The following is a 24,966-nucleotide window of genomic DNA, read 5'->3' as shown; positions in this document are numbered from 1 at the left end:
AAGAAGTGTTCTTGTGATTTTACACACGTATAGTGTTGGGAAATTAACTCACCCAGAATAATTGTGATAACTGTAAAATTGTGAATAAATCTGGAATTGTAACGTCCCCATTGCGGCTAGTTTTATTATGGTCATTGACAATTTTCTGACTGTTTCTTAGCATTGCATAAAACACATAGGATTCTTCTTTGTGATTATTAACAGACGTGGCTAAGACAGATATTTGTAATTTAAAGTTTTCATGACACTTATTTATCTGAGATATATTTTTAAAAAGAACAATGCCTCACAAATTGTTAAATTAGAGAGAAATATGTTAAGAAACAATAAGAAACGAGTCTGTGGCCGTTTCCTACATGACCTTTGCTGTTGTCATTTGCCAGCGTAGCTCTGGTGAAGCTAAAGAGTCTGGTTCAGTCGGCTGAACTCGGGTGCAGCCAGAGTCTGTGATGCTGTCAGCTCCATCGTTTGGATGAAATGGGGTCAAAGCAGCCAGGAAATGGCAGATCAAAGATATTGATTCTCCACCATCGCTCCCCTCAGCCTGAGCTTCTCGCTTCCCCGTTTTGTTTCCCATCGGCTGGATGACGCGGCGCTTTCCTTCTGACCATGTGTCGACACATTGCATGCGGCGTCATTTGTCTCATTTTTGTCGTCCTCTTCGATGACCTTTTCAACGTTTTCTTTCTTTTTTTGTTGTTTTTCATTGTGAACCATTTTACTCGGTGGACATAGGATTTACTTTAGTCTCAGTCTGAATATGAAGCTAGAACAACAAAAGAATCTGTCCTAAAAACGGAGATTCTAACATTTTATAACGCTGCTCATTAATGTAATTATTTTTAAAACCAGTTTCTCTCATTTTTCACCACGTCTGCCTCCTTATAGATTTACATTTTCAATGAGAAGATAGTGAATGGGCACATTCAGCCTAATCTGGGAGATTTGTGTGCTTCGGTGGCAGAAAGCCTGGATGACAAGGTAAGAACGCTGATCTGTCTCATCTCCTGTCACCATGAAATTACATTTCTCTCCTCTACCAGCCCAGACTGGACACTGGAGCTGTTTGGTCATTTTAAAAGCATTGCAAGCCAAAAGCAAAAAGTCCCGATCAATTTATTTATTTAAAGTCTTGTTTCTGTCAATAATTAATCGGATCTGTTTGTGACAGTAATCACCCACAGTAATCTTTGACATTATATTGTGCAGCACAACGTAATAAATAATACTACTATTAATAATAATAATTAGTAGTAATAGTATTAATAAAAAATTATAATGATAGTACCCAGTGAATATAATACCCTTAATTCTATCCTAAACAACACCTATAAAAGGGCTGTAAAGTACTCGTAGTAGGAACAATACAACAGAAGGATCAGCAGCAGTTATATTCAGCGTATATGTTATTTTGTTAGGAGGAGCAATCACGACCTCATGATGATGTGAACTCCTCCCTATTTCTGTACCCTTCAAGTACCTAATCCTTTATATTGATTTAAATATCAGAATCAGAAATACTTTATTAATCCCTTTGGAATTCCTCAGGGAAATTTGTGTTTCCCGTACAACCCGTCCAAGACTAGACAATAACAACACATAACACAAACAGGATCAGGCATACTGAGGCAGCAGCCGTTTCTACAGCGCTCCTTTGTCTTACTCCAACCGGTACAGGCTTGAAAGCCTACTACCAATTAAGCATATCAGGTGATGTGCATCTCTGTAATGAGAAGGGGTGTGGTCTAATGACACCCTATATCAGGTGTGCATAATTATTAGGCAACTTCCATTCTTTGGCAAAATGGGTCAGAAGAGAGATTTGACGGACTCTGAAGAGTCAAAAATAGTGAGATGTCTTGCAGAGGGATGCAGCACTCTTAAAATTGCCAAGCTTTTGAGGCGTGACCATCGAACAATCAAGCGTTTCATTCAAAACAGTCAACAGGGTCGCAAGAAGCGTGTTGAAAAAACAAGACGCAAAATAACTGTCCATGAACTGAGGAAAATCAAGCGTGAAGCTGCCAAGATGCCATTGGCCACCAGTTTTGCCATATTTCAGAGCTGCAACATCACTGGAGTGCCAAGAAGCACAAGGTGTGCAATACTCAGGGACATGGCCAAGGTAAGGAAGGCTGAAAAACGACCACCACTGAACAAGACACACAAGATAAAACGTCAAGACTGGGCCAAGAAATATCATAAGACTGATTTTTCTAAGGTTTTATGGACTGATGAAATGAGAGTGAGTCTTGATGGGCCAGATGGATGGGCCCGTGGCTGGATCGGTACAGGGCAGAGAGCTCCACTCCGACTCAGACGCCAGCAAGGTGGAGGTGGGATACTGGTATGGGCTGGTATCATCAAAGATGAGCTTGTGGGACCTTTTCGGGTTGAGGATGGAGTCAAGCTCAACTCCCAGTCCTACTGCCAGTTTCTGGAAGACACCTTCTTCAAGCAGTGGTACAGGAAGAAGTCAGCATCGTTCAAGAAAAACATGATGTTCATGCAGGACAATGCTCCATCACACGCATCCAAGTACTCCACTGCGTGGCTGGCCAGAAAAGGTCTAAAAGAAGAAAAAATAATGACATGGCCTCCTTGTTCACCTGATCTTAACCCCATAGAGAACCTGTGGTCCCTCATCAAATGTGAGATGTACAGGGAGGGAAAACAGTACACCTCTCTGAACAGGGTCTGGGAGGCTGTGGTTGCTGCTGCACGCAATGTTGATCGTGAACAGATCAAGACACTGACAGAATCTATGGATGGCAGGCTTTTGAGTGTCCTCACAAAGAAAGGTGGTTATATTGGTCACTGATTTGTTTTTGTTTTGTTTTTGAATGCCAGAAATGTATATTTGTAAATTTTGAGTTGTTATATTGGTTTCCCTGGTGAAAATAAATAAGTGAAATGGGTATTTATTTGGTTTTTGTTAAGTTGCCTAATAATTATGCACAGTAATAGTCACCTGCACACACAGATATCCTCCTAAGATACCAACCCCACCCTGTTCCACAGTTTTACTCGCAAACAGATACACAAAAACTTTTCTGGTGGTTTTCACACACACACACACATCTCTCTGGATGGAAATATTGTTTTTAGATTGTAATAAATTCTTGCTGGTTTTTAAAATCATCTGTACTGTGTGATCATTAGGAGGTCCTGGTGTTTCGGGATGTTTTGGCATAAGGCCGTATGGGAGGATGTTGATCCCCGAGTCACATTTTCTTCTTTTCCAGAATGTGTCAGACATGTGGCTGATGGTGAAGCAGATGACGGACGTGTTGCTGGTTCCAGCCAAAGACACCCTCAAGAGCCGCACCTCGGTTGAAATGCAAATGGCCTTTGTTCGTCAGGCGCTCACCTTCCTGGAGAACAGGTAACAGGGCCATGTTTGCCTCCAGTAACTCCTCATTATTATCACCCATCATTGCTCGTTACTGACAAAGTGGTGGATGTGAAGTTGTCTGAAATGAAGCCAAATGGCCGAAGCTGTGAGGAATCCTGTCTTTCACAGCTATAAAAACTACACCATGATGACCGTTTTTGGGAACCTCCATCAAGCCCAATTAGGAGGGGTGCCAGGAACATACCAACTAGTCCGCAGCTTCCTCAACATCAAACTACCAGGACCCCTACCTGGCATGCAGGTAACACACATAAACACACACACCAGTCAATCTTTATTCATGAATGCCTTTTTCATTCAGAGGAATGCAACGCAAAGTGCTTTCAATTAAAAACATAATGAACAGAAAAGGCCTCCAGTCCCCCAGACAAACCCACCAGTCACACACACACAAACACGCACACACACACAAACACGCACACTCATAAACACATGCACACACACCGATGTACATAGCATGATGTCTCTAACAGCTCAGACCTAACCCTCCTAACCCTCAGCAGCCAAACTGGGGAAACGGAACACTGGAAGTTTAAACACAAGATGTTCAGCTGAAATAAGAAGAATAAAACAACACAGTAAAATAAAAGGAAGATGGAGATAATTAAAATAAAATCAGATTTAAAACAAGTTATTGTCTAGAAAGAAAAGGAATTCAATTAAACGCTTTACTAGAATGCAAGTCTTAAGTTTTCTATTAAAAATATCTCCACTCCCGGCTGCTCTCCGGTGGTCTGGAAGGCTGTTCCACAGGCGAATAAACAGGAACAGGAATAAATAAGAGACCACCTGCTGAAGACTTCAGGGCTGTTCGAGGCTCGTAAACTGAAAGCAAGTCTGATAAATACTTAGGACTAAAACCTTTAGGAGCTTTAAAAATGAATGAAATGTTTTTTTTTAAATCAACTGGGAAGCACACAGGCAGCTGAAGCAGGAATTTTAAATCTGGAGTAATAGACGCTTTTGTTCTGGTCTTCATCAGACGAGCAGCTAAGTTTTGTAAACACTGTAATGGAGTTATAAAGTTTCGTAGATGATCAGAAAGAAGATTACAGTGATGTATCCTATGGGTGGTAAAAGCATGGACCGAGAGAAGAACCGTCGCTCTCTGGAAATATGAGAGATAAAAGAACCTGAGATAAAAAATGTAGACTGCTGGTTAAAGGAAACAATAAATCCCAGCGCTGGGATTTGTTCATGGCCAAAATCTGGCACTTCATTAGTCAGAAAACCAGTCTCCTGGAAACATGCTTGTTGCACACATACGTGTCTTCAGAAACCCAGAGACTAACAGATGTTTTGCTTAATAAAGCTCAGCTGTTTTCATGTACATGTGACCCGTGTATGCCATGTCGTGTTCATCAGGATGGTGAGATAGAAGGCCACCCTGTTTGGGCGGTGATCTACTACTGTCTGCGCTGTGGTGATCTAAATGCAGCCATGCAGGTGGTAAACAGAGTGCAACACCAGCTGGGAGACTTCAAGACTTGGTTTCAGGAGTATATAAACAGCCCGGACCGACGGTGAGAACACTTCTGGTTGTTTTTGTCTTTGTTTGTGCATGTTGAAATGCCATCATTGAACCAGCTCATCTTTATTCATAAAGCACTTTATCAAGCACATGAGAGCAACCCGAAGTGCTACAAAATAAGTGATAAAAGAACACGATAAAAACAGTAAAGTTAAACAAGGAAAAGATTAGCTCAATAAAACAATAAAAACAAAACAAACTGAGAGAAGACTTAAAGCTCATTATAACAATAAATCGATCATATATCAGAACTACCAGAAAGGCTAAAAGAGATAGAAGCTCTCTCACATGGATATATTCAAGTCTGATTTTAAAACTTGAGAGCGTTTCTGTGTCCTGCACACAAACCAGCAGCTGGTTCCATAAGAGGGGTCTGAAAACTAAAGCCTCTGCCTCCCATTCTGGTCTTTAAAATCCTAGGACCCACAAGGAGACCAGCATGCTGGACGTAGAAGTCTTCGTGGTTGATGGGGTGCAATCAGATCTTTCTAATGTAGGACGGAGCTGAAGTGTTGAGGGCTTTGTAAGTGATGATAACAATTTTATAATGAAGCCTAAATTTCCTGGGGAGCCTGTGAAAAGAGGTTAATACAGAAGCGATATGATCAAACCTGGACGTGCCGGTCAGGACACTGGCTGCAGAGTTCTGGATTAACCGGAGGATTTTAAGAACCTGCTAAAATGGCTTTACAGTAGTCAGTAAGCCTTGGAGAGATAAAAACTTGGATGAGTTTTTCTGCATCACACCAGTTTCCTGATCTTAGCTGTATTCCTCAGACTGGTGGTTCCCAACCTGTTTCCACTAAAGACCCCCTTCATGCAACTATCATTAAGCTGTGGACCCCCCACCCGCCCCATGTTGAAACCAGGCCTGGTTTTATTCTTTCATTAGCTGCTTCTCACCATGAATGATGCATTCTGACTCCTTTCCTTAAAGCTAATTAACAACATATAACCTTTTTCCCTTCAAAATAAGGACGAATCATCTGCTCTCTCATTAATGAAGTAAAGCATTACAGACTCCCAAAACACTGGCTCCATGTGGATGACACACCCAGATGATTAAAACTTAAACGCATAATGTCTATGTGTGGCTTTCATTTCATTCACACTGGCTCTAATGACCCCCTGTGCTCTTTGGGCGACTCCCTTGAAGGGCCAGGGACCTCAGATTGGGAACCATTGCATTAGATGAAAGAAGTCTGTTTTGGATACCTTCCTCCAAAGTGGAAGAAAGGAAAGATCTTTGTCAAATATAACCCCCAGCTTCCTCAAAGTGTGATGATATGTTGTATAAATACACAGAGAATCTTTAACTTCACGTTTTGTTGAGTTGACACCAGTTCTGCACATCCAGGTCTTCATATCTGCAAGTCCACCATCACATGTGGTCAAACGTGTTCTTTTCTTAGTTTTTGCCTCCTTCGTCCCGTAGCCTCTCCCCGACTTCAGAGAACAAGGTTCGTCTTCACTACCGCAGGGTGCTGAGGAACAGCGCCGACCCCTACAAGAGAGCCGTCTACTGCCTGATCGGGAAATGTGACATCAGCGATAACCACGGGGAGGTGGCAGACAAGACGGAGGACTACCTCTGGCTTAAGGTACGTTTTACCAACGGCTGGAGCTGAAGCTTGTCTTTTTCACAGCTTACAGACCAAACTTAAAACCTTATTTATTTCACTTGACACTGTTGGTTCTTTATGAGTCTGTTGCTGTTTTTCTGTGAAATCAGTCCTTGTTTTCGGTGTTTGGTCCCTGCAGTTGAACCAGGTGTGTTTTGATGACGACGGCAGCAGTTCTCCTCAGGACAGACTCACTCTGCCGCAGCTTCAGAAGCAGCTGCTGGAAGACTATGGTACGGAGCCACGCGTTTAATAATCCCCACCAAACATTCATTTAAGCTCATTGAGAACTGTGAATCACCAGTTTGCCTCCCACCTGCCTCTTTCCCTGTTATCTTTTCATCCCTGAGTGGGAACAGGTCCAGATTTCCTCCCAGTAGAACATATTTAACTGCGTTACTTCTTCATTGCCTCACGTGCTGTCAGGAGTTGCAAGGCTGTAACCATCTGCATGTTTAGAAAGCAGCTCCTTTCCAGTAAACGTTTAAACAGAACACCAGCAGTATCAGAGCTGGTAAATCCTGTTCCACTTTATTTACAGGCAGATTAATTAAGAGTACCATGATGCAGCTTGTTTTCCCTCCTGATGATGTTTTTACATCGACAGAAAATATCATCAAAACACGTTTTACTTTGGCTTGATTCTGCTCCACATGCCCTCCTGCTGTAGTACCAATTCCTTCTTGCATCCTATATTCTGTCCTGAATCCTTTATATTCCCAATTTCCCAGAATGCTAAATTATATACTCACAAATTCCTAAATGCACATTGTTGTGTTTTTAGCTTTAAATCTTAAAAGTGTGTGAAGACACACAAACAGAGAAAAAATAGTCTGCAGTGATGAAACAAAGAGCAAACCAGCAGGATGTGTCTAAACAAACCCTCCACTGTGTTATCTTTAAAACTTTTCTCTAGGTGACTGAAAACTACATCCTGAATCATTTACCAGCACTGAGGCAAACAACTATAAATATTTCAACCTTTTTCCTTTACTTTTGCACAATTAAGAGCTTGAAATACTACACTACCCATGAATCTCCGCAGCTGTTGCCATGGACAACCATGGGTTGAAGTGGAACAGCTGCAACTCAGCTGTTCTCAAAAGAAAATGAAATGATGCCTTCCTCTCCGTCTTTCTGTGAGCGTTATTGAACACTTTCAGTAAACTGCTGCAGAGTTGTGGGGAGCTGAGAGTAGATAAACTAGGTCGTACAGTCCAAACACGCCTCCTCCTGCCTGCACCACACTGCGTCCCTGATCTCCAAGAGTTGCATGTCCTTGATATCGCAAAGCAATGAATATTACAAAAAGGGACTAGGGGCACACTTAGTTCCTCCCCAAAGGCGGTCATGGGGTTGGACATGGAGTTGCACACAAGAAAAATGAAGAAGTTGAGTCAAAAGCTGAAAGGAGAGTTTAAATCCTGGAGAAGTGGGAGTGCTTATCAGATTGTACATAACTGACTGCCTGATCGCAGCTTCTCACGTCTCAGGGATTTCTCTTGTGCCTGCAACATATCAGCCTTTATAAACTAACATCAGTGAAGCCAGGAGCTTTCAGACAGACTTTAATTCTCGGTCCAAAACCATCTGGGACCAATGCTGGCTGCCCCTGATGTGCGAACAAGGAAAGCGGGAGCATTAGGCCTTCTCTTCTGGAGACTGAGAAAGGAGCAGTTTCTCCTGAGTGTTGCCCTCTCTTTGGGACGATGCTGCCTCGTTCAGATAAGACGGCTAACTCTCCCACTTCGGCTTCTCTGTGGGAAGCACAGCCTGAAGCCTCATTCTGCTCGGCTCCTTCGCTGTCTGCTGCAGTCTTGTCCTCCATCTTGTTTCACAGCGTGACATAAAGCCTGAAAACGTGTCATAGTTTCTCTCACATCCGGCCGTTCTGCACCACATCCGTCACTCATTTACTGCATCCCTGTCCTCTCCTTTTATCTTTCATCCCTGCTTCCCATCACACCGTTGTCCCTTTTTCCTCCCACTGCTTTTTGTCCTCTTTAACGTGCTCGCCTTGCATACATTTCTGTTGCACACTCGGCTGCATCCTCCCACAAACACACACACACACACACACACACACACACACACACATGCACTCACTCCTATCTCGCCTCCTTCATCCCTTTTCTTCTCTTCATCTCTCCCTCTCTCCCTCTCTCTCTCGCTCTCGCTTTTTGAACTAAAATGCTGTAAGTCTGAGATAAGGCTAGAAAATGGCTGACATGGTCCTCTTTGCTCTACTCCTAAAACTTTCAGCCAACAAGAGGATTAAGAATTATAATTAAAAAGTAAACTTGATGACTAAGTACCTGCGTTCGACATTAATTTTTTTTCCTTTCAGTTTCTTGTGAAAAACGAACGTACGGACCGAGTGAAACCGTTTCTTTTGCACCAGCCTGCATGGACGTATTTAAACACTACAACACCCACACAGGTCATTTCAGGCTGCACTTGATTGACAACATCCAGTCGTGTCTGAGTGTTTTTACATCTGTTCAGGTGCAACAGCTCATCATCGTTATTGGAGATTAAGCTCAGGTGTAATCTGAATATCCAAATACCTGTGTGGGTTTGCATGCTTGTCACAGCATCGTCACTGAGTAGTAAATCTTAAACTAGACTCTGATACCAGGGAACCATAAAGGCGGCTTATCAGAATGTGGTCATTCTGCTTTAAGAAGTGAAATGCATGAAGATAATTAGTGGCACCAACTTTCTGCTCAGTGGCCATCAAAGCATAGCAGAGGAATGAGGCACGAAGACAAACGTGTTATAAAAAGCACTGCTGTTAAAATAATGTGAGATTGATGATGGAAATATGGCTCAGTCCTGTTTGATCCTGTTCCAAAAGCAGTGTTGGGACCTCGGCTTTACAGCCAGCTGTAGCCGTGATGGCCGCTGGTCGCTGCGAACGTCCTGCTTTTCACCGCCTGCATTCTTCCTGCTAATTAATCAAACCTTTTGCTGCCAAACTCTAACCTTCAAAGATGAACTCTTTTGCAAAAAAAATAGACACCAGGACTGTCAGATGTAAAATAAAAATAATAAAATATTGTGACAGACAATTGTGAAGATTTTATTTTTGGTTTTCGCATCAGCTGACCTTCGGCCATCTTGAGATTCTGCACCACATTAGAGAGGAGGCGCACGACCTCCCTTTACTGGTTGGAAAGTAAATGTAGGTCAAAGTGAGACAAGCAAATAATTCAGTAACAGCCAGGTGACATTAAACTGCTCTCAGCCCAGTTCTTCCCCAGAAAGACTCGTTTGTACCCACCCAGTTTGTTTCGTTCAGCAGGAAGGAGGTTAATCTGGGAAAAACGTTTCATTTGCAGTTTTTTGATGAAAGAATATTCAAACATAATATTTTGGTAAATTTTTAACCATTTCCTGCTGCGTTTGCTTTTGTTTCTGTTGTCCTACAGGAGAGTCGCACTTCTCTGCGAGCCAGCAGCCCTTCCTGTATTTCCAGGTGCTGTTCCTGACTGCTCAGTTTGAGGCAGCAGTGGCGTTCTTGTTTCGCGTAGAGAGACTTCGTAGTCACGCCGTGCACGTTGCGCTGGTCCTGTACGAGCTGCGGCTGCTGCTGAAGTCGTCCGGTCAAAGCGCTCAGCTCTGTGAGTGTGATCGCCTTCATTTTACAGGCTGACCCACACACAGAGTCAAACTCTGAACTTGTTTTGTGCAGTGAGTCAGGAGCCTGGTGACCCTCCAATGGTGCATCGCCTAAACTTTATTCGTCTGCTGATGCTGTACACTCGCAAGTTTGAGTCCACAGATCCGCGGGAAGCTCTGCAGTATTTCTACTTCTTACGGTGAGTAACTCGGCAGCATGTCCTGGTTTTTCAATGCTCATCCTAAATGACGAAGTAGTAGCTGCTGTGTTTGTGATTCCTGCTCTGTGCCGTTCTGCAGCAATGAGAAAGACAGCCAAGGAGAAAACATGTTCATGCGTTGTGTCAGTGAACTCGTCATTGAGAGTCGAGAGGTGAGTGACCCACTTCTACACGCAGGCCTGGACTAAATGTGGGCGCCGCGGAGCAGAGCTGATGGCGCTGGGTGTAAAACCCACTTCCCAGTAGTGACGATGAAATCACCCAGATGATGTCTTACAGGCTCACACCAGCAGACTTGTGGAGATTGGCTTCTTTAAATGGGTCAAAGCATCACATTTTAATTGTGCTGAGTTTTACTAAAAGTGATATAAATGGAACAAATTTATGCAATTTAGGTTTTAAAGCTTTTATTTATCAGGCACATTATAAAAACACGTGGTTGCCAATGTGCTGTACATGTCAAATATAACTGTGGAACTACACATAGACGTTCCACAAAGCTGCACTAAATACACTCATATATCTGAAATATGCCAAAGAAATCTAAAAACTAATATACACTTAAAGCAATTAAAAGATTAATATGCAATAAAAGTAATGAACAGATTAAGGGATTAGAAAGGTAGAATGCACTAAAAGAAATGAGTTTCGTTTCAGAGCTGCATCAGTCAGCACAAACTTCTGGACATGTTTTGTGTTTTCTGCAGTTTGACGTGCTGTTGGGAAGATTAGAGAAGGATGGCAGCAGGAAGGTAAGAAGCCTGAAGCCCCCCTTCTAATCTCTGCTTGTTACTATAATTTGATTTACCCTTCTGCTCCTGTCTGCCTCCCTCTTCTTCGTCTGCTTCTCAGTTTTTTTGTCTCCTCTTATCACGGCGCATCTAAGGGATTCAGTCAGAAACTTATACCTTCAACACGTCTCTTCGCATGTTTAAACTCGCCCGTTAAGCAGTGCAAGGATCAGAAACCCCCCCATGCTGCTGCATCCAGATCCTTACATTTCTCACACTGCCTGCAGCACTCTGCTCAGTGCGATGTGTGAGGCTTTTTTCCTCTTTCCTGATTGACATTACTCTACGTTTCATCCCACCACTACTGACAATGTGAAAGGCCTCAGAGCACGTCTCTAAGTCTGCGCCTGCATAGATAAGAGTAGCATGCAGTTATTAAGAGGAGTACTGCAGAGCTCCTGGTGCCTAGTTTGCTAGGACATGGCTATCGCATGTGTTTAGTGCAGCAGTTAGATATAAATCCATATTTAAAATGAAAGTATAGCTGGAGAAGACCTGGATGAAGAGAATTTACCGTAAGCTGCCCCCTGCTAACTTTTCCTTTCTTGTTTCTGTTGCTGCTCAGCCATACCCAACACATTTCAACAAACACCTTTAATAAAAGTGTTTCACCGTTTATTTTTTTTTACTTTCTCTTAGTGCACTTTGTATGTTGTTTTTATTCCTGATTGCCTTGTTTTTAAATGTTGTTTTTTAATGATGTAAAGTGTCCTTGGGGGTCTTGAAAGGCGCTTTGAAATAAAATGGATTATTATTAAAGAGCAGTTTACGGCTGCCAGTGTGTATTGTAATTGCTTTAATGCAACAAAGCTCATTTAATGTTAGAAAAGCTGAATTTTGCCAGTAAAAAATGGAGGCTTACAGGATAAAACAAGAAAGGGTGTGATGTCTTCATACGGTGGAGGAAAAAGTTGTTGATGAAAGTTCTAAATTTTATTTTTAACAAAAAGTGTGAGGGGTTTTTCTCATCCGTCTACAGAAATAAAGTTTTAGATGCTTGCTGCTGAATCGGAATAAAATCTGAAGCCTTACTCTGATCTCCCCTCCAGCCTGGAGTCATTGATAAATTTGCCGGCGACACCAGAGCCATCATCAGCAAAGTGGCTTTAGAGGCCGAGAGCAAAGGCTTGTTTGAGGAGGCGGTGAAACTCTACGAGCTGGCCAAGGTGATATTCGCTTCAAGATCCTGTGCTGTCGTCCGCAGAGCTTTTTGTTTTAAATTCTCTCTTTGTCTCTCGTGCTCGTAGAAACCAGATAAGGTGTTGGAGCTGATGAACAGGCTGCTGAGTCCAGTCATCGCCCAGGTCAGCGCTCCTCAGTCCAACAAGGAGAGGCTAAAGAACGCAGCCGTGGCCATCGCTGAGAGGTAAGTACTGTACACACACACACACCAACGCCCGGTAATTTCTACGCTGAAATTGCCCCCACCTGTTTCTCCCCTGCAGGTATCGCTCCCAGGGGACAGCAGGAGAAAAGTCCGTTGATAGTACTTTCTACCTGCTTTTGGACCTGATGACCTTCTTCGACGAGTACCATGCAGGTCACGTGGACCGAGCCTACAACGTGAGTGCAGCTCAGCTCAAACTGCCTTCAAACAGGTTGGACGTCTTGATGGCTCCTGTTTGTGTCTGTCAGGTGATGGAGCGTTTGAAGCTGCTTCCCCTCAGTCAGGACAGCGTGGAGGAGCGAGTAGCTGCTTTCAGGAACTTCAGCGATGAGGTGTGAAAGTTCTGGATGATTCATCCAGGAAGAACTTCTAGTCTTGTTTCGGGTTTGTTCAGTCTTTATAAAAATGTATGTTTTTATATTTACTCTGTGCTTGCAGGTGCGTCACAACCTGTCTGAAGTGCTGCTGGCCACCATGAACATCCTCTTCACCCAGTACAAGCGGCTGAAAGGGGCGGCAGCAGGGACACCAGGACGGCCTCAGAGGACCGCGGAGGACAGAGACATGGTGAGGAGGTTCAGAGGCAAGATACGAGAAGCTGCAGGGCCTTTAGCTGCCAACAATCCCAGCATTTCTATATGAGACGCTTCATTTTATACCTAAAGTCTGCTTCTCCAGATCATTACTACAGTTAAGCTGTAGATGAGCTAAACTGCTGGAGGTGAGTTGTTAAGCAGAGTAATACACATTAAATATAGAAAAACTCATCCACATCCATGGAGGGATGGAGGGATGGAGGATGGATGGATGGATGGATGGAGGATAGAGGGGTGGAGGATGAATGGATGGATGGAGGATGGAGGATGGATGGATGGAGGGAGGGATGGATGGATGGAGGATAGAGGGGGGATGGATGGATGGATGGAGGATAGAGGGGTGGAGGATGAATGGATGGATGGAGGATGGAGGGGTGGATGATGGATGGATGGATGGATGGAGGATGGATGGATGGAGGGAGGGATGGATGGAGGATGGAGGGGTGGATGATGGATGGATGGATGGATGGAGGGAGGGATGGATGGATGGAGGATAGAGGGGGGATGGATGGATGGAGGGAGGGATGGATGGAGGATGGAGGGGTGGATGATGGATGGATGGATGGATGGAGGGAGGGATGGATGGATGGAGGATAGAGGGGGGATGGATGGATGGATGGAGGATAGAGGGGTGGAGGATGAATGGATGGATGGAGGGGTGGATGATGGATGGATGGATGGATGGATGGAGGATAGAGGGGTGGAGGATGAATGGATGGATGGATGGATGGATGGAGGATGGATGGAGGGAGGGAGGGATGGATGATGGATGGAGGATAGAGGGGTGGAGGATGGATGGAGGATGGAGGGGTGGATGATGGATGGAGGATGGAGGGGTGGATGATGGATGGATGGATGGATGGAGAATAGAGGGGTGGAGGATGAATGGATGGATGGAGGATGGAGGGGTGGATGATGGATGGATGGATGGATGGATGGAGGATGGAGGGGTGGATGGAGGATAGAGGGGTGGAGGATGGATGGATGGAGGATGAATGGATGGATGGAGGATGGAGGGGTGGATGATGGATGGATGGATGGAGGATGGAGGGGTGGATGATGGATGGATGGAGGGATGGATGGATGGAGGGGTGGATGATGGATGGATGGATGGAGGATAGAGGGGTGGAGGATGGATGGATGGAGGATGGAGGGGTGGATGATGGATGGATGGATGGAGGATGGATGGATGGAGGGATGGATGGATGGAGGGATGAGTGGGCGATGATTTATTTATCTCCATGGGTCTCCATCCTCTTTTTGTCAAGCAGATAGAGTTTACACACACACACACACACGCGGTAAGTAAAGGTTGTTTAACTGAAGTGAATAAAGTGAACACGGAGTTGGTAGATGGAGAATGATGGAGAATGATGGAGAATGATGGAGAATAAAAGGCTGATGCAGGTTATGAGGAACATGCTGGAAGCCACCGTTGTGCAGCCTGATGGCCGAAGGGACAAAGGATCTCCTGAATCTGCTCCAGCCTCTCGCTTCTATTTAGAATAATTATTTATGTGTTTTATGATAATAAAATTATAATGTAGTCATTATAAATATTAAATTTATTTATTATGCTGTGTATTATCCTCTTAGATTGATTTATAGTCTGGACTAATAGTAGACTGTTTCTAAATGATGCCTGCTTGGGAGCAGACCGTTTGCATCCTGGAATAGAAACAGGATATTATGGGAAAACTCTGCGACAGTGAAGCCTGAATCCACATCAATCATTCACCTACTACAAAAACAATCTGGCTTTTTCTCTCATTTCTGGATGTGCTTAAATTACACTAAAACATTTCATGTTGAACTGAATTTGACTTTTTGTAAAGTTTTGAACAAAACAAACTACAAACACCGATCTGAACCACGAAGCGTGTGTGTAAGCAGTCCTCGCCATCACCTGCTCACGTTGTGACATCATCAGACTGAGACCACATGCTGTGGTTTACCCACCACATTTGTAAAATTATTTTTCAGTAATACTTTGAAATGAAGGAATTACTGTTGCACCCACATTTATGATTAAATGTCAGTGTAGCTTCAACTTTTTACATTTTTCATAAATTTACCCAGAAGTGGGACATCGTCTGTTTTACTGGCTGATGATCAGCTTGCTGACTTGGCGGCTGATGTTTCTCAGGTGTATCGAGGCAGTTTGAATGATGAGCGCGCCTAAAAAAACTCACCTGAGACACTGAAAACACTCCAACACAGCAGGTTCATTTTATTCTCCATGAGGCTCCTGGTGCTTGTTGTTTGTTGTTTGTTTGTTTGTTTGTTTGTTGTGTCTGAGGCAAGATGCTTCTGACTGAACCTGCTGCGCACTGCTAGTCTCCAACAGCAGAATGTGCTACTGTCCAGAAAAACTATGAGTTGGCCAAATCTTACCGAGCTTCATATGAAAGGTTCTAATCATTTTTTCACAGTTTTATAAAATATCCTAAACCTGGTTGTTTTTAAACTTTGCTTCGGGATGGATGATTTCAGCTCCGGTAAAGGGCACGGAGCAGGTTTTTGTCCCAGCAGCGTGGATGTTTCCTAACACCATCCGTGTCTTCACACAGCAGCTGCGCGGCCAGGCCAGAGGTCTGATCACCTTCGCCGGCATGATTCCCTACAACATGGCCGGAGACACCAACGCCAGACTGGTGCAGATGGAATTACTGATGAACTGACACACACACACACACACACACACACCTCTTCCAGCAGACTTGTGGAGTTGAAGCATCACACACACACTCACCTGTGTGCCGTGTCGGTGTGTTCGTGCTGAGTGATGCATGCTTGTTTCATCCGTCTGAGCTCCTGTCATCTGCTGTTTTGTTCTGGTTTTGTTGTTTGTACCTTTAATGATTTCAATAAAAACTAGGTTTACTTTTCAGTTGTCTTTTTTATTTGGAAACATTTCATTTATTTTATTTTATTTTTTTTAGCTGATTGATTCATTGGCTTCAAAGCTGGTTCCATGTGTGTTTCCACCTCCTGCTACAGCTGCTTAGACTAGTCTCACATCACTTATTCCACGTTTTCAGCTCTTTATATTCTCACCACGCTGCCCTTGAAGCCTGTTTGGGTAAAAAATGTCCAGAAAGTTTTCTTTTAATACAGCAAGATTAGCTGCAGACAGAATAATCAGGTTTAGTCTTAATTTTTGCATTTTGTGCAGAATTTCTTGTCAAATCTCAACACAATAGACTTCATGTTTCTAAACAAGTTCAGGACAATTTAACTAAAAGCTAAAATACGTTCTTACAATTTTAAAAAGTTACGTGCAGAACGACAGGAAAACCTGGCAAAATAGTCTGCAGAAGTTTTAGTGTCTAACTGAACGTGCAGTTTCCATTCAGAGCGGAGTGTTGAGGCTGCAGCCGTGGGCTTGTGTGGCGTGTCCGCAGGCAGATGGTTGGCTTTCACGCCGCTACACGGCCGGGGGGTGTTTTCTGTCTCTGCATCATCACTACGGAGTGAACATGTTACCTGAACCTTATGCATCTGTTTAAACTTCACTCAGGCTGCTGCAGAGATGAACAGAGCTGAAGTTTACTAGAAACGTCGTTATAATGCGGCCCACACACTTTGTCCTTCAGCCTGGCCTGAGAGAACACAGATGGAGGCTCATGCTGTCTTGGCTGCACGTGGAGCTGAACAAGGGGCTCCTCGTGTCAAACAGCTTTTCCATCATTTCAGAATAGTGGAGTTCACAGTGATGGGAGCAGCTTTAACCCGTGCTACCACTCAGACTGCATGTTACTTCTCAGAGTCAGATATTGGGGAAAGCTGAAGGTGTAAGTTTGCCTCCTCCTGCAGCAGAACACCTGCCTCTCAGGTGCGCGTGACGCAGCTGGTGTTGTGAATCAGGCCGATGACAGACACCTCCTACAAGCCGGCTATTTCACAACACCAGGGTGGCACCGCATCACTGACGACGAGACGACGAGGACGCCGTGAAGCTGCTGATGAAGAAAAGTGGTCGCATTTGCATGTTTGCATGTTTCTCTCTTCACCAGCGCAGCGTGGAAGGAAACTGCAGCGAGGACGTGTTATAAATTAAATCTGTAAAACTTGTGAAAACAAATGTTAATAAATTATGTTCTCTCCGTCTCCTCTTCAGGTTTGTTGTTCGGGTTGAGGTTGCAGCAGCACAATGAACCAATAACTAAAATATGTGAACTAGTTTTTGTTCATGGAAGTAACAGAAAAAGTGTGGACGGAGGGAATACAGGGAAAAGGCCATGAATGTGGGTTGTGAGGTTTCTTCTGAAGGGAGCAATTTAAAAGTAAGACATCTAATAAAATCCAGCAGAATACGGTTATAATAACCTTCAGGCGTTGGAACACAGACCCTCCTCACCACAAGGAGAAGGCTAGAGCTTTTAGAGCATCCTCTGCGTTTATCCCACTTAAAGGGGCTTTATTCAGAGGATGTGGGACCGTTCTGTCACTAGAGGCGGATGAAACTAAGATGCTACAGGGTGACGGCTCACGGGGCTACATCATTATCTCCACCATCTGAGAACCCCCCGTTAAAAGACCCAGATAATCTGAACTGAAGGGCAGCTGACCTGCTGGTTGGAGGAGACCAGTAAGATGATGTACACCACGAGAGACCAGTGATCCTCGAGATGCCGAGCTATGATATAAACTACCTAATTGTCAAGCCGCCCAGTGAACCAGGAGATCATGCAGACTTGAGGAAAATGAGAAATAAAAGTAATTTGTCTGTTTTTATTTGAGACATGTGAAAACAGGATTATACATCTTCTGTCTCAAACTCACCATTAAAAAGTGAACAGAAAACTTCCATTTCAACGTGTGTTAGAGAAGGAGGACACAAACTAGAGATGAAGGGCTGCAAATCTGCCTCATCACCCAGAGATCTGGCTCTGATCCGGAGAGGAGGCCTGGCTGATCATGTCAGAGAAAGGATTCCACCCTCCGGGTGTGAGGAGCTGGCGCGCTGAGAAATGCTGCGACCCACTTTTAGTTCCATCAGGACACTAATTTCCTCCATAGACCCATCAAGGGAGACCCCCCCCCCTCAGATTCATATTAAAAACTAGATTAAAGTCCAGATCAACCAGCTGCTTTTTAGACTTGGTAACTGGTTTGTGGTTTACACGGTAGTACATATTTATCTTTAAAATCCTCTTAACGTTAATAAATCACTGGAAATGGATGAACTTTCTACAGCACGGAGCGACACCTGCTGGAAACCTGGCGGCATTAAAATAAATCCGACTTCATGGTCCAAGCAGTTAGAATAAAAACTCTTTTATATGTCAGTCTAAACTAGAAGGAATAAAAACAGATAAAATAAAATAATAATTGTAAAATAAAAGGTCTCATACAGAATTTTATACGAGATCCATTTAAAAACTACCCTGGATTGGATTATCCTACAGGATAGCCTAAAGATTAGAATCAATACTATTTTTTATTTGTTTTTCTATCGAAAGTGCAAACATGGCTATTGTGTGTTTGTTTGTTTGTTTGTTTGTTTGTTTGTTTGTGTGTTTGTTTGTTTGTTTGTGTGTTTGTTTGTTTGTTTGTGTGTTTGTTTGTGTGTTTGTTTGTTTGTTTGTTTGTTTGTTTGTGTGTTTGTTTGTTTGTTTGTGTGTTTGCTTGTTTGTTTGTGTGTTTGTTTGTTTGTGTGTTTGTTTGTTTGTTTGTTTGTTTGTTTGTTTGTGTGTTTGTTTGTTTGCTTGTTTGTTTGTTTGTGTGTTTGTTTGTGTGTTTGTTTGTTTGTTTGTGTGTGTGTTTGTTTGTTTGTTTGTTTGTGTGTTTGTTTGTTTGTTTGTTTGTTTGTGTGTGTGTTTGTTTGTTTGTGTGTTTGTTTGTTTGTTTGTTTGTTTGTGTGTTTGTTTGTTTGTTTGTTTGTGTGTGTGTTTGTTTGTTTGTTTGTTTGTTTGTTTGTTTGTTTGTTTGTGTATGAAGGCCACTCTGGCCGTTTGCTAAGGAACGTTTTATTCTTATTATCTAGACCTGGTTCAGTAACCAAACTGGTTCGTTCAGCCTTTGGCATCATCTGGTTTTGGTATCACGGTTTTTCACCAGGCTCTGGTCTCTTGTGGTCCAGTTATTTCAAAAACAATGAAATCTTTTCACATAGAGAAAGCTTCACAGGCCTGTAAATGTGCTTAGAACAGGGGTGCCCAAGTCCGGTCCTCGAGATCTACCATCCTGCAACTTTTAGATGCAACCCTTCTCCAACACACCTGAATCAAATGACTGGCTCGTTACCAGCCTCTGCAGAGCTGAATGACATGCAGATGACATCTGATTCAAGTGTGTTGGAGAAGGGTTGCATCTAAAAGTTGCAGGATGGTAGATCTCGAGGACCGAACTTGGGCACCCCTGGCTTAGAAGATCATTTTAGCATCTGTAGGAGGGGCGGGGCCTGTTCCTGATTTCTCCTCCAACTAATCAACATCAACGAATCAGAATCCAACTTCCCGCCGCCATGAAAACCTGCTCAGGTGTTGCTGATTGCAGAGCTGCAGGTGATGAAAACGAAGAGAGCAGGAGAACGTGAGGAGACGGAAAATAGTACATTTAAAATCAACATATATTCATAGTTTTTACGGAAATGAGCTTAATCGATTTAAAGGTGGGTGTGTGTCCATGTTTAAACCGGATCAGGTTACTACCTTCGGTTTAAGTTGATGTGGTTCTTTATTATAATGCAGGTTGAATGTAGAAATGTTAAAGTAAATAAATAACGAGTGGAAATTTGCATTCTTCAAATTAGCTGGTCCTCCTGGTCCTCGTCTTCACGTGCCACCGGGCTGATGGTAAGAAAATCTAAGGAGTGTAAATAAATGACCATATTTCTGCTGGTTTTCAGTCATTTGTCCACCGGTTGTCTGCAGCAGTCTGCAGGGTGGAGCATTGCACTGATCCCACCAGATGCGTCCTGTCTGAAGACCAGAAAAGCTGCAAGTGTAACGCTGGGTTTTATTCAGAGAAGTGCGACAAAAGTAAGATTTATTTATTTATTCTGATTTAATTCTTGATAACTTCCTCTAATGCACTGGTTTGTGTCTACAAGTCAGGAGCAGCTGAATCTCTAACATCTAACATGTCTTCACTGTAATGCAGCACAAACGTGAGTCTGGCTCCAGGGTTCTGCTTTCTCTCCCATCTTCCAGGTGCACAAATTAAAGTTATGTGTGGCAATGACTACATGGCCATCAGAGCAACAGAAGAGTTTTTCAGCTATCACAAAGTTCCCTTAGAGTCCCTCCATCTACCCAACAAGCTGTGTCGTGCTGAGAGAGAGGTGATCGACGGCGTGGCCTACTACATGTTCAGGGTTTCTAAGGAGAAATACCTGAGCTGTGGAGGCAAGTCGCTCAAGGTACTTCTGGGGTATTTATGGACTGTACCTGCACGTCCTCACAGAGGGACACTGCTTTAAAAGGCCAAAGTTTAACAACTTTGTCTTCTACAGAAAAATTCCACCCATTTCTTGTATTCACTGAGTGTAACATCAGAGACTGAAGTCACTGGAAACATCATCAGAGATTCATTTATTAAGATGGACTTCACGTGCATTTATCCATACGTCAGAACAGTCAGTTTGGCTTTTCCAGTTTTCCCTGTTTCCAGGTGGAAAAAAGACTCCTTTAATTCCAAATTACATACATTTTAATAAAATCCAGTTTCTGTGACGTCAGGCTGTGAAAACATTTGTTTACTTTTTCTTTCTCTGTTTTTGTGAACAGCGAGATGATGATGCACGTGGATGAAATGGAAGCTACGATACAGATGATGTTGTACTTGGACCACAGTTTTACTGAGGCTTACACGACTACACCAACCATCGAGCTCAGAGACAAGGTAGCTGGACACCGGGGGGGCTCTTCATGCAGGATGGGTGCCTCATGCCGGTGAGACTGAGGACAGATGTTGGTTCAATCCAGAACTTGTTTTAATGAAAGAAAGATGGAGGTCATGCTTTCCAAACCCAGCTGTACTTTCCTCTCTGGCATCGCATGAAAAATCTGCACCACTAAAACAAGTCAACATTGTTTCTTTTAGAAACCAAGCCCCGCCCGTCTAGACGCCACCTGGAGACAGTGGTCCATGCTTTCATCGGTTCCCAGCTGGATGATTAGAACCCGGTTTTACTGGAATCAGTCAGGCCTCCGTCTCGCGCCTACAGCTGCTACAAAACGCTGCAGCACCATTTTTACCTGGAACGAGCAAACGAGAGCAGGAAACTCCGCTTTTAGCCTCCCGTCACTGTCTATGGATCCGTTCTAAGATTTTGTTTTTGTCTCTCTGTGTTTTCGCATCTTTTTTGTTGGTCTGAGCTGCTTCATCCTCACTGCATCACGTGCTCTTAGATCAGCTGAGCAGACGCTTTTAACTGTCCTGAAGACATTTTAAATTATAGTTTTAGCTCCTAACACGTGGAACAAGCTGCAGCTCATCTGTCTTTATCTTTTACTCTTCTTTATTTTCATTTCTTAAGGCTCCTATTTGGTCATTTATAGCGGTTTTTATTTGATCTTTATTTGCATTTTGGTCCTTGTTCTTCATTTCTGCTGGACTGAGGTCAGCTGTGGTTTAAACAGCTTGAGAAATAAACCGACAAAACAAGAATCTCGCCGTAAACCTGCAGAAATCCTGGAAATCTGATCTGAAACGTGATTTTCTGGAGGCGTTTGAAGCCAGTTATAGTTTAGAGTAAAAAGATTTGAAGTTTTTTCACCAAAACTGCGTTTGATTTCTTTCGTTTCTGTTTAGGAGACAGAATCCAAATTTGGATCACATGTTTAAAGCTCATTTTAGAGCCACTTGTTGGTAGATTATTAATGCTGACTGTTCTAGAAAGGTGGAGGAACACCGTAAATCACACAGAGGCACCAGATTGTGCATGATGACGTCAGCCAGATGCATGATGGGAAGCAGGTGGAGGCGCAGCGATGCTCCAGAGTTCTGCAGGAAAACTTTAGATCCGGGTTTTCAGACTCGCGGCTTTGTAAACGGCATTTTCAGATCCTCTCAACCTGAATGGGTCTAATTTCTAATTAATGGGTTTCTAGTTAATTAAAAATCTGCTGGAGTTTTCGTGGCTTCAGGTTTGGAGATCTTCAGGTGGTGTGTGAGGACGTGAAGGGAACTGTGAGTATGAATGAAGGTTTCTTTATGCAACTTGTGTAGATATTTGAATTAGAATATTATTTAGGGAAAACAGTCATGATGTTGCTCCTCGTTTCTCTGCACTGGTTTCCAGTGAAACCTTTGGAAGAGTTTCCCATCTCAGAGACTCAGTTTCCATAAATATCTTCAAGGCTAAACTAAAAACTCATTTATTTCCCAAAGAAAATAAATACTAATAAATGGCTGTTAAATTATTTTTTATTGTATATTTTATACAACTTATAAAAGAAATGTTCTAGAAACAAACCAGGTGTGAAAACGGGCCCAGCAGAGTAATGCATCCAACCAGTCAGAAGATGTTCAGTCCTGGCAAAGTTCACTGTTCTGACCTTCTGTCTCACTGGGTTCATGCATCTGTGGGATGCAGGTGCTGCCCTGAAAGCTCTGCTGATACACGGGACGCCTCAGTGGACTCCGTCTCTTAACGGGTGAGGAGTGTTTACATCATGCTGACCGGATGTTTTTAATGATGTAGATGCATGTTGCATAGATCTGTATGACACATCTGCACAACCTGGTGCTCATTCACCTTGTTGACCTCATTGACACCCATCAGCATAAAAAATGTCTAAAGTAGAAAGCTTGGTAATAAAAATATGGACTACATAACATGAGGTAATGAAGGTGAGCATGCGCAGCTCCAGTCCGTGCAGGGAGTCCTCCATCCATGTTTGATCACACAAGGCTTGTCTCAAATTAAAATGCCAAACTTTACCAACTTAAAAACATCAACCGAATAATTTTTATTGTATTAAAAACAAAATAATAAAATTTGGTCCAGTAAAATCCAGCCAGCTTGGATTTAGTTAACCTACATTTAGTTCATGTGAATTAGACTAAATCTTTAACTGTTCTTGCAGGTGTATGTACAGGTGAGCGTGACGGAGCCTGAAGACTACTTCCTGGTTCAGGTTGATGAGTGTTGGGCCACACAGTCTCCACAGCCAAACTCCACAGAGGGACTGGTTCACAGTCTGATTCATAACGGGTTAGAACATCTTTCCACGGAGCTGCTCTGAAACTAGTCCTGTAACCTACAAGTCCACACGGTTCCCTGTCCTCCCTGCAGGTGTGCGGATGACCACACCGTCTCCTTCCTCAGCACGAGCGAAGGCGAGCCTGGACGTAACGGACAAAGCCCCACAGTTCGCTACAGCTTTGACATGTTTCGCTTCACGTCGGAGCCTCACGAGCTGTATCTGCACTGCACCGTGCAGCTGTGCGAGCTGGACGACCTGAAGTCCTGCACGCCGGTGAGCGCCGGGTTCAGTTTGACCCCTGCAGCGCTGATTTGTTCTTCAAAGAAAAACATCCAGGAAAATGTTTCTTATTCCGTGTTTATCAGCTTTCATCATCCACTTTTTACTTTCTTAATCTCTTCTCAGAACTGTAATTCAATCAGTAAGAGAGAGGCGGTGGAGGCGGGGCCCAGCCAGGGCCTCCTGTCATACGGACCCATCAGGATTGAGATGCCAGACAGGCCGCAAACCAGTAAGCTGACCCGTTCCTTCCTGTTTCTGTGTGTTATTTTCTCTGCAGCCCTGTCTGATGTGGGCTGCTGTGCTTTGTGTTTGACTTTGCTTCAGGCATACTGACCACGGTGGTGCTGCCTGTAGCCGGAGTCTGGACGTTGGGCCTCTTCCTCTCCATCCTCATCGCTGTGGCCAAAGCAGGCAGCCGGAGGATAGCAGAAACCGAGGAGCACTGATGAGATTAATAAAACTTTATTATAAAAAAGAAATCCTGGTTATTCTGTCTGAGTGCCACAAAGTTTCGCCGCATCTTTTACTCTGGACAGTTTCCCACTTTTGAAGCTGTGAACCGAGTAGATGCCTCAGAGTTGGGAGGCGATGGTGGAATTTACACCATCCTAAGATTTTTTATAAAATGGCTCATGTTAAGTTTTGTATATGTGTTTAATACTGGATCTTGTTAGTGCCTTAGTTGAGGGTTTTGTAGAGGATATTCTGTCAAATGACATGTTTTGGTTTAAAAGTTGATGAATAAATCCTCAAGGAGATTTTCACACCTTCAGTTTGTTTCCCTGAACACGCAAAATCCTAAAGAAATGACTAAGTATGAAACTTCACTGGTGCTGAATAGATTTATAAAAACGCAATAGGAGTAAAAACTAATGCGATCTGCACAAGGGAAGAGACGATGCAGTTACTTTCTGATTACAGATAATCCATGAAAATCAGAAAGGAACGGCTTGTATGGCCATACTCGGAGTTTAGAGAACTTTCAGTAATATTTTCAGTCATATTTTTAAGAGAACTCCTGTTTTATTTAGTGAGTCGAGTCTCTTTGAGTGCCCACCATCAACATCAGTAAAACTTGTTCTGTGTATCTTAGATTTAAAGTGAACAATAAAATAAAATAAACACCTAAATCTGAACCCAAAAACCTCCACCTGAGACATCTTGTAGGAATCATGGTTAGATGCAGTGAATGAGCCTCGGTGTTGATTCTGACATTAACCAGGAACACCTGGGACTCACCTGTCATGGTGAACATGAGGAGCAGTTCCTGCTTACAACCAGCAGATGGCGCCACCTGCCCGGTCTCTTGGAGTGAGTGTGTTTTAGAGGGAGGAGGCTGAAGG

The 24,966-nt window shown here is 43.4% G+C and overlaps 2 protein-coding genes and 2 long non-coding RNA genes across 10 annotated transcripts in view; 3 read left to right on the top strand and 1 right to left on the bottom strand.

Moving 5' to 3' along the window:
• The window catches only part of nup93 (nucleoporin 93), a 36,622-nt gene extending 20,548 nt beyond the window's left edge, over positions 1–16,074 (top strand). For 3 of the 5 annotated variants that reach the window (XM_041997282.1, XM_041997283.1, XM_041997286.1), the window contains 17 exons: positions 889–981; positions 3,246–3,385; positions 3,524–3,656; positions 4,781–4,938; positions 6,382–6,547; positions 6,708–6,801; positions 10,000–10,191; positions 10,263–10,389; positions 10,490–10,562; positions 11,118–11,162; positions 12,251–12,367; positions 12,449–12,567; positions 12,647–12,764; positions 12,837–12,920; positions 13,027–13,155; positions 14,456–14,476; positions 15,754–16,074. In XM_041997282.1, coding sequence (XP_041853216.1) covers positions 889–981; positions 3,246–3,385; positions 3,524–3,656; positions 4,781–4,938; positions 6,382–6,547; positions 6,708–6,801; positions 10,000–10,191; positions 10,263–10,389; positions 10,490–10,562; positions 11,118–11,162; positions 12,251–12,367; positions 12,449–12,567; positions 12,647–12,764; positions 12,837–12,920; positions 13,027–13,155; positions 14,456–14,476; positions 15,754–15,966 — 2,022 coding nt within the window. In that variant the 3' untranslated portion in view covers positions 15,967–16,074. The remainder of the gene's footprint in view (positions 1–888; positions 982–3,245; positions 3,386–3,523; positions 3,657–4,780; positions 4,939–6,381; positions 6,548–6,707; positions 6,802–9,999; positions 10,192–10,262; positions 10,390–10,489; positions 10,563–11,117; positions 11,163–12,250; positions 12,368–12,448; positions 12,568–12,646; positions 12,765–12,836; positions 12,921–13,026; positions 13,156–14,455; positions 14,477–15,753) is intronic. The other 2 variants (XM_041997285.1, XM_041997284.1) reach the window with 2 other exon arrangements.
• Positions 7,026–23,215, bottom strand: LOC121647663. The gene is made up of 3 exons (XR_006011872.1): positions 22,441–23,215; positions 19,533–19,536; positions 7,026–7,037 (listed from the first exon to the last, which is right to left on the bottom strand). It is a non-coding gene; the product is annotated as an uncharacterized LOC121647663 (long non-coding RNA).
• LOC121647664 lies at positions 16,084–17,294 on the top strand. The gene is made up of 2 exons (XR_006011873.1): positions 16,084–16,462; positions 16,495–17,294. It is a non-coding gene; the product is annotated as an uncharacterized LOC121647664 (long non-coding RNA).
• Positions 19,557–24,232, top strand: zpd (zona pellucida glycoprotein d). Of its 3 annotated transcripts, none has more exons than XM_041997293.1 (10): positions 19,557–19,800; positions 19,942–19,984; positions 20,066–20,170; positions 20,342–20,550; positions 20,644–20,801; positions 20,918–21,032; positions 23,222–23,349; positions 23,431–23,614; positions 23,747–23,852; positions 23,948–24,232. In XM_041997293.1, the coding sequence occupies exons 1-10, from the start codon at positions 19,780–19,782 to the stop codon at positions 24,067–24,069; spliced, it is 1,191 nt and encodes a 396-aa protein (XP_041853227.1). In that variant the 5' UTR covers positions 19,557–19,779; the 3' UTR covers positions 24,070–24,232. The 3 variants fall into 3 exon arrangements, with proteins under 3 accessions (XP_041853227.1, XP_041853226.1, XP_041853228.1); XM_041997292.1 differs by having other exon boundaries at positions 20,063–20,170; XM_041997294.1 differs by lacking the exon at positions 19,942–19,984 and having other exon boundaries at positions 20,038–20,170.
• Positions 24,233–24,966: the final 734 nt, after the last annotated feature.

This window comes from Melanotaenia boesemani, chromosome 10, assembly GCF_017639745.1.
Source record: "Melanotaenia boesemani isolate fMelBoe1 chromosome 10, fMelBoe1.pri, whole genome shotgun sequence".
In the NCBI taxonomy this organism is placed as follows: domain Eukaryota; kingdom Metazoa; phylum Chordata; class Actinopteri; order Atheriniformes; family Melanotaeniidae; genus Melanotaenia; species Melanotaenia boesemani.
The sequence above is the reverse complement of the archived record's forward strand: the minus strand, read 5'-3'. Positions and strand labels throughout refer to the sequence as shown.

Bases quoted from the DNA above. Each gene is read 5' to 3' on its own strand.
- zpd (XM_041997292.1), top strand. From the start codon at position 19,780: ATGAGCTTAATCGATTTAAAG. The intron at 19,985-20,062 runs GTAAGAAAATCT...GGTTGTCTGCAG, and splicing joins CACGTGCCACCGGGCTGATG to CAGTCTGCAGGGTGGAGCAT. The intron at 23,350-23,430 runs GTTAGAACATCT...TCCTCCCTGCAG, and splicing joins CACAGTCTGATTCATAACGG to GTGTGCGGATGACCACACCG.